This window comes from Harpia harpyja, chromosome 4, assembly GCF_026419915.1.
Source record: "Harpia harpyja isolate bHarHar1 chromosome 4, bHarHar1 primary haplotype, whole genome shotgun sequence".
NCBI lineage: Eukaryota > Metazoa > Chordata > Aves > Accipitriformes > Accipitridae > Harpia > Harpia harpyja.
In genome coordinates, this window is record NC_068943.1 from 46,338,224 (window position 1) to 46,352,446 (window position 14,223).

Genomic DNA, 14,223 nt, shown 5'->3' on the forward strand with positions numbered 1-14,223 from the left:
GTCCCAGGCCCCCCGTGCTCTCCCAGCCGCCCCCTGGTCCCAGTGGGAGCCCGGCTCCCTGGCAGCGAACGCGCCTGCTGGCACAGGGACCTATGTGGCAAACGCCGACGAGGCAGCATGTGAAATTGTGGAAAATGAGCTTTGATTTGTCACGTCTGTATTTTCTTTGTCTGCTAAAAGCCATGGCCGCGTTAATCGCCGTGTTATTACGGCTGGAGCGTGTCGCTCGGTGCGTTACAGGGAGCGCTTTCAGGCACAGGGTACGGTATAAGCCCCTGCCCGTTAATAATCACCAATTAAAGCTCACAGGCTTCCAGGTGGGAGCAAGATAGAGACAAGGCAGCATTTATTTGTCTGCTGAGAAAGAGGATTTAAGGGCTGTGTTTGTCTGTGTCTCAGGTTTGAAATGGATCTAGTGGCTTTTTGGCTGGGATCCCAGGAGAGTCTGAATTTTGCTGCCGCTTACTGCTACATTTGGAGCAAGTTCATCCCTCAGCCATGAGAAGCCGGAGCTTATCCCGAGCGTCTGTTAAGCTGTTATCCTGCTACGCCCTTAGGACGAGGAGTCAAGATAGGGTTAATCTTTAGATTAGTTTGCTATTTTATGCAGTGGCCAGGAGAACAATGTAATTATTGATGCATGAAACCTCTCATTGAAATACTCACCTGCAGCGTTCTCCCGGTCCTTAAGCCGGCACAAGAGCCAGCCAGAAAATGGTGACTGGCTTTTCAGCCCTACTCAGGTTGCCAGCAGGAGGCTCAGAAAGGTGTATTTTAGGGGAGGTGAAATGCGTTCGCCAATGGAAGTCAGGTTCCCGTAGCAGGTCTTGTCGAGGACATTTGGCACAACGCAGGCAGCTTCCTTCTCCTAAGAGAGGCGGAGAGCGGCTGTGACCATGGGGAAGCGCTCCCCATCTCTTCTACAGCTCTTGCGGCCACAGGCGCTGCTGGAGGAGCTGTGGTGGAGGTGCGCTGGGCGGCCATGGTTCCCATCACAGAAACATGCTGTGCTTCCAAACACCATCCAACCTCCTCTGATGAGCAGCAGCGGTGTCTGCGGGCTCAGCTTCCCCAGCACTGAAGCTGCACCTGCAAAACCAGGGTGGGATTTGCTGAAGTGCGGCTGTGATGGAGGACCGCGGCCCCCGTTGGTAGCTGCGCTGTTGTGGGTGTGTGCCAGTAGCTCTAGCTGGAGGTTGCAGCCGATGAGTGGCTGTCCCCACACACGCTCAGAGAGGAGCCCGTGCCTGCTCCTCGCCCAAACCTGGGCTGGGTCCCAACTGCTCTGGTTACCTCCTTGGCCTGTGAAGCTCGCTCACTCTGAAATAGCAGCAGATCTCCATGCAACCAAACTGCACTTCGGAATTAACCTAGCCTGCCTCTTCCTTCCTCCTGAATATGTAGGTCCCCCGAGCATCCGAGCGATGAAGAACATAACGGCGGTAGCCGGTAGGGACACTTTCATCAACTGCAGGGTGATCGGGTACCCGTATTACTCCATCAAGTGGTACAAGGACTCTTTGCTGCTGCCCGATAACCACCGTCAAGTGGTCTTTGAAAATGGGACTCTTAAGCTGATGGACGTCCAGAAAGGCATGGATGAAGGAGAGTATCTGTGCAGCGTGCTGATCCAGCCCCAGCTGTCCATCAGCCAGAGCGTCCATGTCACGGTGAAAGGTAAGCGGGTGGAGAGGCTTTCCCCGGATCAGATGCACTGGGGACATTTCTCCTGCGGGACAGAGGCGGAGCAGCATCGCGCAGGGGTCTCCGCGGCCAGGCGGTGGCCGTGCTCCACAAACGCTGTGCCGATGGGAGCTCAGCTCCCACCACAGCAGCCCTTGGGAGTCGGCTCAGCTCCTGCTGGAGTGGCTACCTGGTCCTGCCTGCGCGCCTGCCGCTGCCCCGAGCCACACCGTATCCATTTCCCGTTACAAGCGATGGAGCAAGGATTTACGGTGTAAACATAACGTATTAAACCATCTAACCTTTGCTCGGATCGCCTTCACCGATGTTTTTCTCTGTGTGTTAGCTTTTAAAAAAATAATACTCTCAGTCTTCCGAGCGCACAGAACATCTTAAAAGCTTCTCCAGGCCATCAATTATTCAGCCCCATTGAGGGAGCTATCAGTCCTAATGAATTGAGCCGGATGCATTCCCTGCCAGTGACTCGCCGAGATTGTGCTGCCAGCGTGCAGTGCTCCCGTATCTCCCGTCCTCAGAGTTGTCGGGTCGTCTCTGCCAGTCGCCAGCTCGGTGTTTGCAGTAAATCATTTAGACAAACACAGCCACGCTGGGGACGGAGCTGGCCAATTGTCTTTCTCTGTCTCACCCAGCAGGGTATTTATGGACTGGATTTTACTCTGATCCACCTCCCTCCCCTCCCATCCACCATTTTCTTATTAGGAATCAGGTTAGCAAGAGAGTGCACCAAGCTGATTATAGATGCTACTGCTTGATTAGCAAATGCTCTTCTCCAAGGCTTTGTAAAGGGAAGAGTAGGCTGCGGATAACCCATCGGAGGGTGGCGTGGGGAGGACTTCTCTCCCCTCAGGTCTGCAATGGAGGGCATGGCCAGCCCTGCTTTCCTCGCCTTACATGAAATCCCCATCTGTGTGGGAGCCCCAGGGCTTGAAGAGAGGCTGGAGTTGAGTAAACGCTGGTCTTCTCCTGGGACGAATGGGACAGGCAGGGCTGGTGTGGAGAGAGCATCTGTAGGGGTGTATGCATGTGAAGTTAAATAACGGGCTTTGCTTTTTGTCCGTCGCTGTGACGTGCCATCAGCGGATGCTGGATGCTGAAGTTCAGCCGAAGATCCGTATATTCTGGGAAGCAACCGCTAGCGAACCCTTCCGAATCTGAATTTACTGCCTTGATTAGTGGCCGGTGACAGGCCAAGGAAGGCGAGCGGGTGGAAGTGCTGTGCGGGCCAGCGGCACGCCGGTCTGCCGTGGCAAGACGTCTTCATTCCACCTGCAAGCGCGGCTGCCGGAGATTTATGCCCGGCTCTGCTTGCTGGGTTCCTTGCTTGCTCTGGCCATCAGATAAAAGGTCTGCGGAAAAGAATTGCAAAGGCCCTAGGAGACAGTCAGAGCTAGCTCCGCGGAGTGGAGTGAATAAATATAACTGCATAGAGCAAGGAGCACAGGATGGCGTGGAACACCGTAAAGCTTTTATTGCCACAAGTGCCTGGCGCCCACATTAAGTGCCACAAGTGAGTTATGCAGGTCTTTCCGAGCACGCGGTAGTAAAAGCTTTACAGTTCCCCTCCGGCGCCGCTCCCCTGGCAAGCAGGGATGTGCGGGCAGCCCCCAGCCCTGCTTGCGAGGCATTGCCCCCAGCCACGCTCCCCGTCTTGTGTTGAGGGAAATTCCCGCCCGGGTTTAGCTGCTGCTGCTTAGCCTGGGGACCCCAGCTCCCCCAGGTCCCAGCTTCAAACCTCCCTTTAGCTCCTCAGGGCTGCTGCGGCTGCCTGGGGATGCTGCCAGGGCCTCTCCTCTGGGCTTCCCTGGCAGCGCAATCCGAGCACCTGGCCTCCTCCAAGGTGCCCCGAGAGCTCATTAATCCTGCAGACATCTTGGAACATTTTAATTCATCACGTGCAAGTTTGGTGCTGGCCTGGGGCTCTGCTTGGGTGCCTGCGGCAATTCGGGGAGCGCGGTGCTGACACCAGCTACACCCGCTCCACAGCCAGCAGCGCCGGGGCACCGTCGGGGCTACGCTTCACCCCGCGGGAAGGCAGAGACTGTTCGCTGGGGCTCCCCTCCAGAGCTGAGCTGCTGGGCAGGGCTCTGCGGCGGGTGCCGTGGGCAGGGAGACCCTCGCACGGTGCCCTGGGCTGCGGCCGCGTGGCCGGCTCCTGCTGCAGCTGCGCATGAGAGCCTGGAATCCCTGGAGAAAGGAGAATTGCAGGGGGAAGTGAACTGGGAAGGAGAGGCGAGTTGCAGGTTCCGGTTGTGGGGAGCTGGAGCAGGGAGACCTCTTCTGTCGAGGGAGCCTGTCCTTTTCCTGGCAGCTCGGAAGCGGCCGGTGGGGCGTGTTTGGAGAGGCGTGGATCCACAAGCTCATCCCAGCTCTGCAATAGACTGCGGTGCATTCCCAATTAATTATTCATTAATTATGGAAAACAGGCAGTGCTGGTTCCATGGCTCTGGCAGCTGGAGCCACGTCGCTGGAGCCGGCAAAGGGGCAGGCCAGCCCTGCCCGCACCTGCCGGCCGGCCGGCCTGCCTGCCTGCCTGCTGGCAGCGGCTTGCAGCCTAGGGGTGTGGTGAGCAGCCCCCCGCTTGCCCGCTGCTCTGCAGAGCTGCCGGGCCGGGGCAGGCAGAGGGGCAGAGACCTTTGCGATGCACGGGGTAGAGGTGGGAGCCCAGGGAGGTGCGTGGTGGGGCGGGGAACCGCTCCTGCGCCTGTACGAGAGGGCAGCTTATTTCTGCCGAGGGGACGATTGGCAGCCTGCTAATTTAATTATGGAGGCTGCAGAAAGAGGATCTCATCTACCAGGTGCTGAGCCTTGTTAAGCTAATTGTCTCCCTCTCTCTGCTTTCTTCCCCCCTCCCACATTGCTAGAGATGCTGCTGTGGTTGCCTAATTAAGTTATCCGAAAGATAATGGCTGGTTCTGAATCCAGTGCCTTTAAGAAAAGCATCCATCTAATGATCGCTTTTCTGCGAGCAGATAAATGCTGAGGCAGAATTTTGGCTGGCACGTGCAGGGCGGGCGGCTGGGGCTTTCCCCAGAGCGGGGCCTGCTCTGCTTGGGAGGTCGGCATTTCTCTGTCCCGCTCTCAGCCTGGTGGCCCTGCCAGGTGGGAGACGTCTTCTGCTGTTCTCTGCTTGGCAGCACCTTCCACTCTCTCCTGGCCGTGTTCCTGGTGGGAGCAAAAGCCAGCCTTAGTTTCTGGGCTGCTTTTCCTCCCGGGGCAGCATTTCTGCCGAGCCCTGCTGCGGCCCGTCCCCGCTGGAGGAAGGCTTTTCCCGGACGGGCTCTCCAGCATGCTCTGCCTCTCCCTTTGACAGTCCCTCCGCTGATCCAGCCCTTCGAGTTCCCACCAGCCTCCATCGGGCAGCTCCTCTACATCCCCTGCGTGGTCTCCTCCGGGGACATGCCGATCCACATCACCTGGAGGAAGGACGGGCACGTCATCCTCTCCGGCTCTGGAGTCACCATTGAGAGCAAGGAGTTCATGAGTTCCCTGCAGATCTCCAGCGTCTCCCTTAAGCACAACGGCAACTACACCTGCATCGCCAGCAACGATGCCGCCACGGTCAGCCGGGAGCGGCAGCTTATCGTGCGGGGTGAGCACGCACAGCCCAGCCTGGTCCCCAATGCCACTGCCGCGTCGGGCTCGGGAGGGTGCACGGTGACGGAGGGGTAGCACGGCATGGAACAGAGATAAGTTACGAGGCTGGAGGAAGATAACGCTCTTCCCCGGTTGTGGGAGTGGCGCAGAAGCAGGCAGGGAGGGTGAGGAGCAGGGCTGAGCCCAGGCACCCACATGCCCGCAGGCAGGGAGGAGTCGCAAGGAGCTGTGATGGGGTTTTTGCTACAGTGACCGTCTTTTCTCTCCGATTGCTCAGTGCCTCCTCGTTTTGTGGTCCAACCCAACAACCAAGATGGCATTTACGGTAAAGCCGGGGTGCTGAATTGCTCCGTTGATGGGTACCCCCCTCCAAAAGTCATGTGGAAACACGCAAAAGGTAGGGGTGAGGCGCGGCAGCGTGTGGGGACCTCCGTGTGGGCGGGGGCGAGTTCCCTTTTGGCATGGCCGCCCCAGCACCGAGCCTCACAAGCGCTCCTCTGCCTTGGCTGAGCTCTGTGTCTCTGTGTTGCCTCGTAGGAAGTGGCAACCCCCAGCAGTACCACCCCATACCCCTCACGGGCCGCATCCAGATCCTGCCCAACAGCTCCCTGCTCATCCGCCATGTGCTGGAGGAGGACATCGGCTACTACCTCTGCCAGGCCAGCAACGGGGTGGGCACAGACATCAGCAAGTCCATGTTTCTCACCGTGAAGAGTAAGTAGCCAGGGCCATGCCGTGACAGTGGCGAGGGGCCGGGGACCTGCTTCCAGCACGGCTGCAGCGGTGGCCGGGGGGAGCAGAGGCAGGCGCCCACCCCGCGCGACGGTAAAGGCGGCTGTGGCTGTGGGGTGGGTGCTTCTCAGCAGACCCTGCTCTGGCACGGCCCCCTCCTCCATGTGGTGGGTTCCCACTGCGCCAGCCTGGCTCTGCCCTCGGCACCGCGCATCCCCATGATCGATGCGTGGGGCACGGGGAGGGCGTTGATTCCCTTGCTCCAGGGACCCGCTTCCCTTTTGCTATTAAACACGCTTTGTCCTTAATAAAACTGAGCAATCGATCTACATCATACAGGAGGAAAGGAAATAGCTGAGCTAATTTGACAGGGATGGGCCGGGAAGTGTTGTTAGACACCGTGTTTGAACTGCACTTATTATTGGATTTCTCTCCTGTTGCTATCAACAGAATGCAGAATCTCCAGCTCCTCTTTATTTATTTTGATCGTTGCTGCCGTGAGCATTCAAGTCTCAAAAAGGAGGTGGTGGAGGGGGGACCAGCCCCATCACGCTCGCTCCTGCGGCCGCTCCCGCCTGTCTCCTGAGCAGGGCTTGGCTCAGCAGGGCTAAACTCTGCCCTGCCTGCGCCAAGCGGACGAGGCAGTGAGGACGCTGGCTGCCTGCCTCGTGCCAGTGGCGATGGAGGTTGCAGGCAGAGCCCGGGAGCCACCGCCACCCTGGCTGTGCGCTGGGCAGGGTGCTGCCGGGCAGAGGGGATGCGCAGCCCTCCCCGGGGAACCACCGTGTCCTGGCGAGGGTCTCGCGCTGGGGGAATCGCCCGGGACGAGACAAGGAGAGAGCGGCTCTGGCTCAGGCAGCCCCCTTGCTGCCTCCCCTCCCCAGCCAAGCGCTTTATTTTCTGACATCGTCAGGCGTTTCTCTTGGGGCTTCTCCCCTCCACAGCCAGCCTCTGCTTTCCTGGGTTGCTGCTCCCCTCCCTGTCAGCTGTTTAATTTCTCCCGCTGACTGATGAATCAAAACGAGCGACTTCAAACAACACACTTCAATAAGGCGCAGGTACAAAGTTGAGGCGATTAATCCCGAGTGTGCATGCGGAAGTCTCGGAGCCTGAACTGTTGCCTTGTCCCTGCTATCTCCTGTAATTGCATCCCAGGACAGGTTGCTTGCTGACTTGAATAGCACATAACCTTATTATGCATGTGCCTCTACATTTCCCGGAGACCTCACAGCCTTTGAAAAGGTTTGGATGAATAGGTAGACGGAGTACCACAGCCAATTAAGCATTATGCGGGGCTCTTTGTTTTGTTTCATTTTGGGGTTTTTGTTTGTTTAGTGAAATGTCAGGCCAATTAAAGTGAGATCAGCGCCAGCTTTCCTTGAAAGTCAGGCCACCGCGGACGAAGTTAAATGAAAGTTAATCAGAGCCCAAACAAAGCGTGCTGGTGGTCAGCAGGGGAGAGGGGAGCGGCCGTGGCAGCCAGCCTGCAGCCACACATCCCCTTCCCCGATGCCACAGCGATGGGCTCTGGGGGGCAAGCCGAGACAGCCAGGTAATGCATCAGACAAGCGCCTGCAGACCCGCCAGTGCCAAAAGGAGCTGGCCGCTGCTTTTGGCAGGTGGTGGGCAAGGAAAGCCGCCCAGCTTTGCTTGTACCAGCCTGGGAGTGTAACCCTTGGGGCCCTGGCCGTGCCTGGCCCTTGCCAGCGGTGCAGCCCGTGGCGCTGGGGCTTTCCCGTCCTGGGGTGCCCCTGCCATGCTGCTCCGCTCAACCCGCAGCGCAGGCGCGTGTCTGGATGCAGGCAGCAGCTTGCTGCCTTGCCACGGTGGCATGTCCTTCCCTGCTTTGAAAAGAAGCTCATTAGCGTCCGCTCAGGGGTACTGCAGAGTGGAAGGCAGCGAATGCAGGAGGACGGGAGCGTGCACCCGGGGGGACAGCTCACTGGGCTGAGCACAGGTGAGGAGACCACCAGCCTGTGATAAATGCCATTTAGCACATGGCTGCATGCCTCCGCGGGTGTTGAGAGCAGAGCGTGTGGGATGGAGGGGGTCGCATCTTCAGGGGGGTCCTGCGGGCTGTACCGGGGCTGCTGGAGTGGTGGCAGCACGGTGGGCAGTGCTCGCTGGAGGGGCGGCTCCTCTGCTCAGTCCTCCCTGGCATCATGATGCTGGGGAGAGTGGGTCCGGCGGGGGGTGCTGGGAGAGGGGCAGCTGCCCGCACGTCGTGGGCACAGGCGCATTTGGAAGTTCCCTGCCGCACGGCAAGAGCGTAACTGATTGCTTCCATGCAATTTGAATTAATCTCATGCTTCAGGTGAAACTCAGCTAATCAGTGGAGAAAGGAAGCTGAAACGGGTGCAATCAAATTAACATCACAGAGCTGGCTCCAAACAAGAAAGAGGGGGGCGAGGGAGGCAGGCACAGCCCTTGTCACCCTTGTCACCCTTGTCATTCAGTTGTCAGCAGCGGGCCGCGAAGCGGCTCGTGCCCCAGCCTGGCGCGGGATGCCAGAGCGTGCCGGGGGCTGTCGACTCCCTTTGTAGCCAGTCTTATCTCTGCCCAGCAAGCAGGACAAGCCTCTTGTCGAGGCCTTGTTAACAAGGCCCATGGGCACCAGCGGAGCGCAGCAGCAGTGCAGGGAGGATGGGTGGGCGCAGAAAGCGTCGGAGGCAAGCTCTCCTCAAGGGAAGCCCGTCCGCACAGCAGCGCTGATCCGGGGCTCTGGCTGATGCTCTGGCGGGCAGGAACCAGCCTTACTGGGGTTGCTGCACCTGAGGAGGGGGCTGTGGGCTAGCCGGGAGCTGCCCCCAGCAGCCCTCAGAGGGTCCCACGGCCAGTCCCTAGCGATGCTGTCCCCCTGCAGGCAGCAGGGCAGGTGTTGGGTACCGGCATGCAAGTGGTGCTGTCTCCGTGCCCTGGTCTGTGCTGTCTGCACGGCTGGTTGGGGTTTTCTTTTGGTTTGTTTTTCTGCTTCCCCAACTCTGGACTGCGTGCCGCTCTCCTGGGACCCCAGCAATTGAGAGAAGTTGATATGTTTACATCCAAGGAGCTGCTCTTAATCAGACATCAATAAGTGCATTTCAGCGAAGCAGAGCCTGAAACGGAGCTCCTCTCCCGGGGCCTCCGCTCGCCGGGAAGGGGACTGGTGCCTCCACAGCTGCCGCAGCCCTGCGGGGCTGTCCTGCCCCTGCGGCCACACGTGCCCGCTGTGTGGCACCGGCCTCCGGCCCGGGCTAACAAAGGCTGAACGCAGGGGAGCAGCTCCCTGTGCCCCCGCCTGCCAAATGGCAGGGTGGCCTCTCGATGGCTTTCCCATGGCAGGAACTGGGGACAGCAGGCAGGAGCCCGGCAAGGGCCGCCATTGTGCCAAAACTGAGTGCCGAACCCCTAACCTGGCTGTGGGTGCCCTTATGCCGTGCTGTGCACGCTCGGAGCCAGAGTGGCGGTCAGCCCCGGGTCTGGGGTAGGCGTAAGAGCTCCCGGCCGTCCGTGTGCTCTGCCTTTGCCCTGGCAGGACGCAGGAGGCTGGGGCTCAGCCAGCCCTTCCCACACCTCCCCCTCTCCCCGGCATAGCCCTGGCATCGGGGCCGGATGAAGACGGGTGTGCAGCTGGGGACGGGGCAGAGCTAGAAGACTTGCTCTGTTTCTGGTAGCTCTCGGTTTCCCTTGCCCTGGACTGCAGGTCCCGCAGCAATGCACCATAGCTCCCAGCCTGGCCCCAACATCCCTGCTCTTTGCCGCATCCTCACGCCGGCTCACCCGGTGGCCGTGCTCTCCTCGGGGCAGGGTTGCCATGGGGCACTGCCAGTGGGTGCAAGGCTGGCACCGCTCTATCCCAGCCGTGTGGGCGCCTGCCCTGCACCCCGCGAATACCGGCAGCTCAGGAGGAAAGGTTTCCTTAGCTGTTAATTGAATTACATTGCCACGGAAAGCCGAGAAGTCGTAGCTCATTAGATCCTCTTGTGTCCCATTATAACAGTGTGTGTTGCCTTTGCGGATTGTCATTATCATATATTACTGCGGGACTCAGCAGTGCTGTTTGTTTATGCATTACATTTTTTTCTGCTTACCCAGGCTGCCCTCGTCCCCCCAGCCCCCTTCTCCTGCGTGGTGCATGGTGTGTGTCACGGCCGGCTTGCCGCACGGCGGCACCGGGGCGGCGTGAGGGCTTGGCTCTTGGAGCGGCGAGGCTGCGGAGGAAGGAGCCCGACAGGGCTTGTTACAGCAGTCCCTTGCAGCAAGGAGAAGCGCTTCGGCAGAGGCTGCTGCAGCGCACGGGGACGGGCTGGCGTGCCTGCCCTCCTCCGCAGCAGTGCCGCTGCCAGGCCGGCGGCCCAAGCGCCCTGACGGGAGGCAACAGCTTCGTGCCAGGGCTGTGGGCGCTCACTAGCAGCAAGAGGGACCGGCCATGCTGTCCCAAGGGCCATCCCTGACTGTGCTGCAGCCACTGCTGACGTGCGGAAAACAGACTCCACAATCAGTGAGATTGTAAAGTAGGTATGTTTATTCAGCGCTGGGCCGCACGGGGGGTAGTCCCACCAAAGTCGTGCGTGCCGCACTCGGCAGTTTGTCTCAAGTTTATACAGTCAAGTGTTACATATTCACAATACGCCTATACATATGCATGACCTATCCCCGCTCCATATTAAAATTAGCTCCGAGAGGTCATTTCCATAGTCTCCTCTCAACTGCGCTTGCGCAGTGCCTCTTTATGGTGGTCGTCTGGTGGTCGCAGAGATGAAGATAGATGACTCCTCTTCGTCACCGCTAGTAACCTTTTTTCTTGCGCAGGCTCAGTGATTTCTTGGTATTCACCCAAGCCGCAAGACCAGTCTTAGCTGGCTCTTGGGGCCTGCTCCTGCTTCTTATCAGGAGCTGTCTTTACCTCGTTGGCTGGTCCTTGGGACTAGCTCTTCTTATCAAAGACTGTCTTTGCCTCAGCTAATTTCAACAATATAAGCGCTAAACATCATCCTTCATCCCCCTTATTATGTCTACTGAGATTCTTTTGACTCCCCTTGTCTCACTGCTTGGGCAGCACCAGGATGTGCCTGCGCTGGGTGCTGCAGCCTGGTCGGGCAGTGGGTGTGGCGTGGGGCCTGTCCACCATCCTCGTTTGCATATTGGGGTGGCTATGGAAAAAAAAAAATATCTCTGGCATCTGCAATGCAAAGGCAGCCTTGCTGATGTGAAATTGCACTCTATATTCTGCCCAGGTTTATACGAGTGAATTATGCAAATCTGTGATGGAAAACATTCTTCCTCTCATCCTCGGGAGTGTAAAACCTTAGTCAATAATTCATACCCGCACGTCTCCGACTGGAGGCTTTCTCTTCATTATAGTGTGCGCTTGGTTATTTGTCTTTCACGTTTTATTGTCTACCCCGGTGTAATGCTATGCATTATAAAATTTATCTGCTTCATTATTTTATGATCCCGAGCTGTATAATGCAGCGAGACGATTCCGCTTCAGGCTGCGTGGCCTCTTGGTGAGACCCGCATCTGCCGCCTCCCCAGTGGGGTCTGGGGGCTGTGCTGGGGCCGGGCAGCCACAGGCGGCACCTGGCCGTCCCCCGGGTGCACGGGTGACCCCCTGCCTCCCTGCAGTCCCAGCCATGATCACCTCCCACCCCAACACCACGATCGCCATCAAGGGGCAGACCAAGGAGCTGAACTGCACCGCCCGGGGCGAGCGGCCCATCATCATCCGCTGGGAGAAGGGCGACACTGTCATTGACCCTGACCGCAACATGCGCTATGCCATCACCACCAAGGACAACGGCGACGAGGTCATCTCCACCCTCAAGGTGAGGAGGGGTAGGGGTCTTGCACCCACCTGGGCTGCCGGGTGTCTCGCTCGGGTGACGAAGGCGGGCAGGCGGTACAAGGGGGTGCCTGGGGAGGGTGGCGGTGGTCCCTGGCGGGCATCGCGGAGGCTGGTGCTGCGGCTGGGCTCCCAGGGTGCCAAAATCGAGTCCAGCAGGGAGGGATGTCTGAAGACCCGCCGGAGGGATCGCGCCTCCAGCCAGCAGCACCGTGTGCCGGCTGCGTCTGCCCCGGCCCCAGCACGCTGCGGTGCAGCCAGGCGAAGCACCTGGCTGGCGCCTGGACTTTTACAACCAGTGTAAGCGTTAGCGCTGCCCTGGGCCCACACGAGGAGCAGCCAGGCTCCCAATTTTAATTACACCAATTAAAAAACAGCCGCCGTCTGCTTGCCGTGACAAGCCCCTGGATTTTGCAGTAAATCTCAGCTGCCTGTACAATGAGTTCTGGTCGCGAAGGTGTTTTGCAGCACCAGGGACACCTCAAAGAACAAATTCTCAGCACGGGCCTGAGCCGGGGGACTGGGGCTTTGGGGGGTGACCTGCCTCCATGGGCACAGCTCCCGCCGGGGCCGGTGGTGGGAGCAGGCTGCGATACCGGGGGAAGGCAGGGGCATGGTGCTCAGGGTAGGTCAGTCTGAACTGGCTCCTCTTCTCTCCCCGACATGTTCATAGCTGAAACCGGCTGACCGCGGGGACTCGGTCTTCTTCTCCTGTCACGCCATCAACTCCTATGGCGAGGACAGAGGTTTGATCCAGCTCACCGTCCAAGGTACTCGTTCCCCTGCACACGAGCCCTGGGGCACAAAGCCTCGCTGCGAGGGTCCCCCTGCTCCTGGGGGGCTTCTTTCCCTGTCGTCCCTAACCTGCCCATGTGTCCCCAAGAGCCCCCTGACCCGCCGGAGCTGGAGATCCGTGAGGTGAAAGCCCGGAGTATGAATTTGCGATGGACGCAGCGGTTTGACGGCAACAGCATCATCACCGGCTTCGATATCGAGTACAAGAACAAGTCGGGTAGGTGATGGCCGACTTCCCCTCCCCTCCCCGTGCCGCCATGGCCCCCGGCAAGTGGCGGGGCTGGGGGGCTGCTCCGTGGCCATCATGGCCCGGGGCCAGGCTGTGTGGGCAGGTGCGGAGCTGCCCTGGCAGCGCCTCCAAGGGAATATTCTGCATCTCGGTTCCTTTGATGAAGAAAGGAGAGAGGAGCGTTAATGAAATATGTTAATTTCTGTTGGATGGGTGCATTTGAAAGGGAATATTAAAAGAGACAATATTTGCGAAAAGCCAAACCCAGGTGGCACAACAGCGAGGAGGGGGGAAGTGGCACCCCTTCACGGGGTCCAGGGACGAAAGCCAGAGGTGCTTGGGGACTTCACCTGCCTGAGCATGGCCCCTTTGGTACTGCAGGCCCCAGGACGGGATTCAGGTGCTGACCCTCCTGTCTCTCTCCACCGCTTTTCCAGATTCCTGGGATTTTAAGCAGTCTACACGCAACATCTCTCCCACCATCAACCAGGCGAACATTGTGGACCTCCACCCAGCCTCCGTGTACAGCATCCGCATGTACTCCTTCAACAAGATCGGGCGCAGCGAGCCGAGCAAGGAGCTCACCATCAGCACGGAGGAAGCAGGTGCCGCTCCCGGCTTGTGGCACAGGCGCTGGGGCTGGAGGGCAGGGCCAGCCACAGGCAGCAGGGGGCTGTCGCCTTGAGTGAAGCTGGCTGCGACAGAGCTCTCTTAAAGCCGCATATTTTCCCGATGAGGCGGTCCTTTCCCTGATGTTTCTCAACGTGTTCTTTTGGGTCTGTTTCTCTGCAGCTCCTGATGGACCTCCGATGGATGTCACCTTGCAGCCAATGACATCCCAGAGCATCCAGGTTACCTGGAAGGTGAGCGGGGCCAGGGTGGCACGTGGGCTTTCCCTGGCCACGGGGGCTTGGGCAGCGCCGAACGCTGTCCCGAGCCTCTGTGGCGGCAGCTTGTCCTGGGACCCAGCATTCCATCAGCGGCCCGAGTGCCAGGAAGAACTTCCCAGGGAAAATGAAAACCTGACAGCTGGGTGCACAGCTCAGCTGCATCGTGTGGGGTCCTTATTAATCATGTTTTATAACAAGCTCATTATCTCATAGGATGTCCGTGGGGGGTCATGGGAGAGAGAGGATAAATATGTAAAAACCGAGACGCTGGGTTGCAAAGGGCTTGAGCAAAGATCAATAAAACTTAGAATCGGATTTATTTTTCCAAAGGTACATAATGAAAAATAAAATTGATTATAAAGTTAGGACTTTGGAATGAACTGGTAAGTCAATAAATTTAGGGTTCCAGCTTCTCCCCCCTCCCCTTAAGCGCTGAAAAATAGATTAAGGGAAAA

At 58.6% G+C, this 14,223-nt stretch overlaps 1 protein-coding gene across 4 annotated transcripts in view; it reads left to right on the forward strand.

Annotated features, from left to right (window-relative positions):
* DSCAML1 (DS cell adhesion molecule like 1) overlaps window positions 1–14,223 on the forward strand; it is a 113,267-nt gene that overhangs the window by 84,932 nt on the left and 14,112 nt on the right. For 3 of the 4 annotated variants that reach the window (XM_052786623.1, XM_052786624.1, XM_052786625.1), the window contains 9 exons: window positions 1,405–1,677; window positions 5,015–5,293; window positions 5,576–5,695; window positions 5,836–6,012; window positions 11,638–11,837; window positions 12,528–12,624; window positions 12,738–12,866; window positions 13,316–13,483; window positions 13,671–13,741. In XM_052786623.1, the coding sequence (XP_052642583.1) occupies window positions 1,405–1,677; window positions 5,015–5,293; window positions 5,576–5,695; window positions 5,836–6,012; window positions 11,638–11,837; window positions 12,528–12,624; window positions 12,738–12,866; window positions 13,316–13,483; window positions 13,671–13,741 (1,514 nt within the window). Of the gene's footprint in view, window positions 1–1,404; window positions 1,678–5,014; window positions 5,294–5,575; window positions 5,696–5,835; window positions 6,013–11,637; window positions 11,838–12,527; window positions 12,625–12,737; window positions 12,867–13,315; window positions 13,484–13,670; window positions 13,742–14,223 lie in introns of those variants that run through there. The other variant, XM_052786626.1, reaches the window with a different exon arrangement.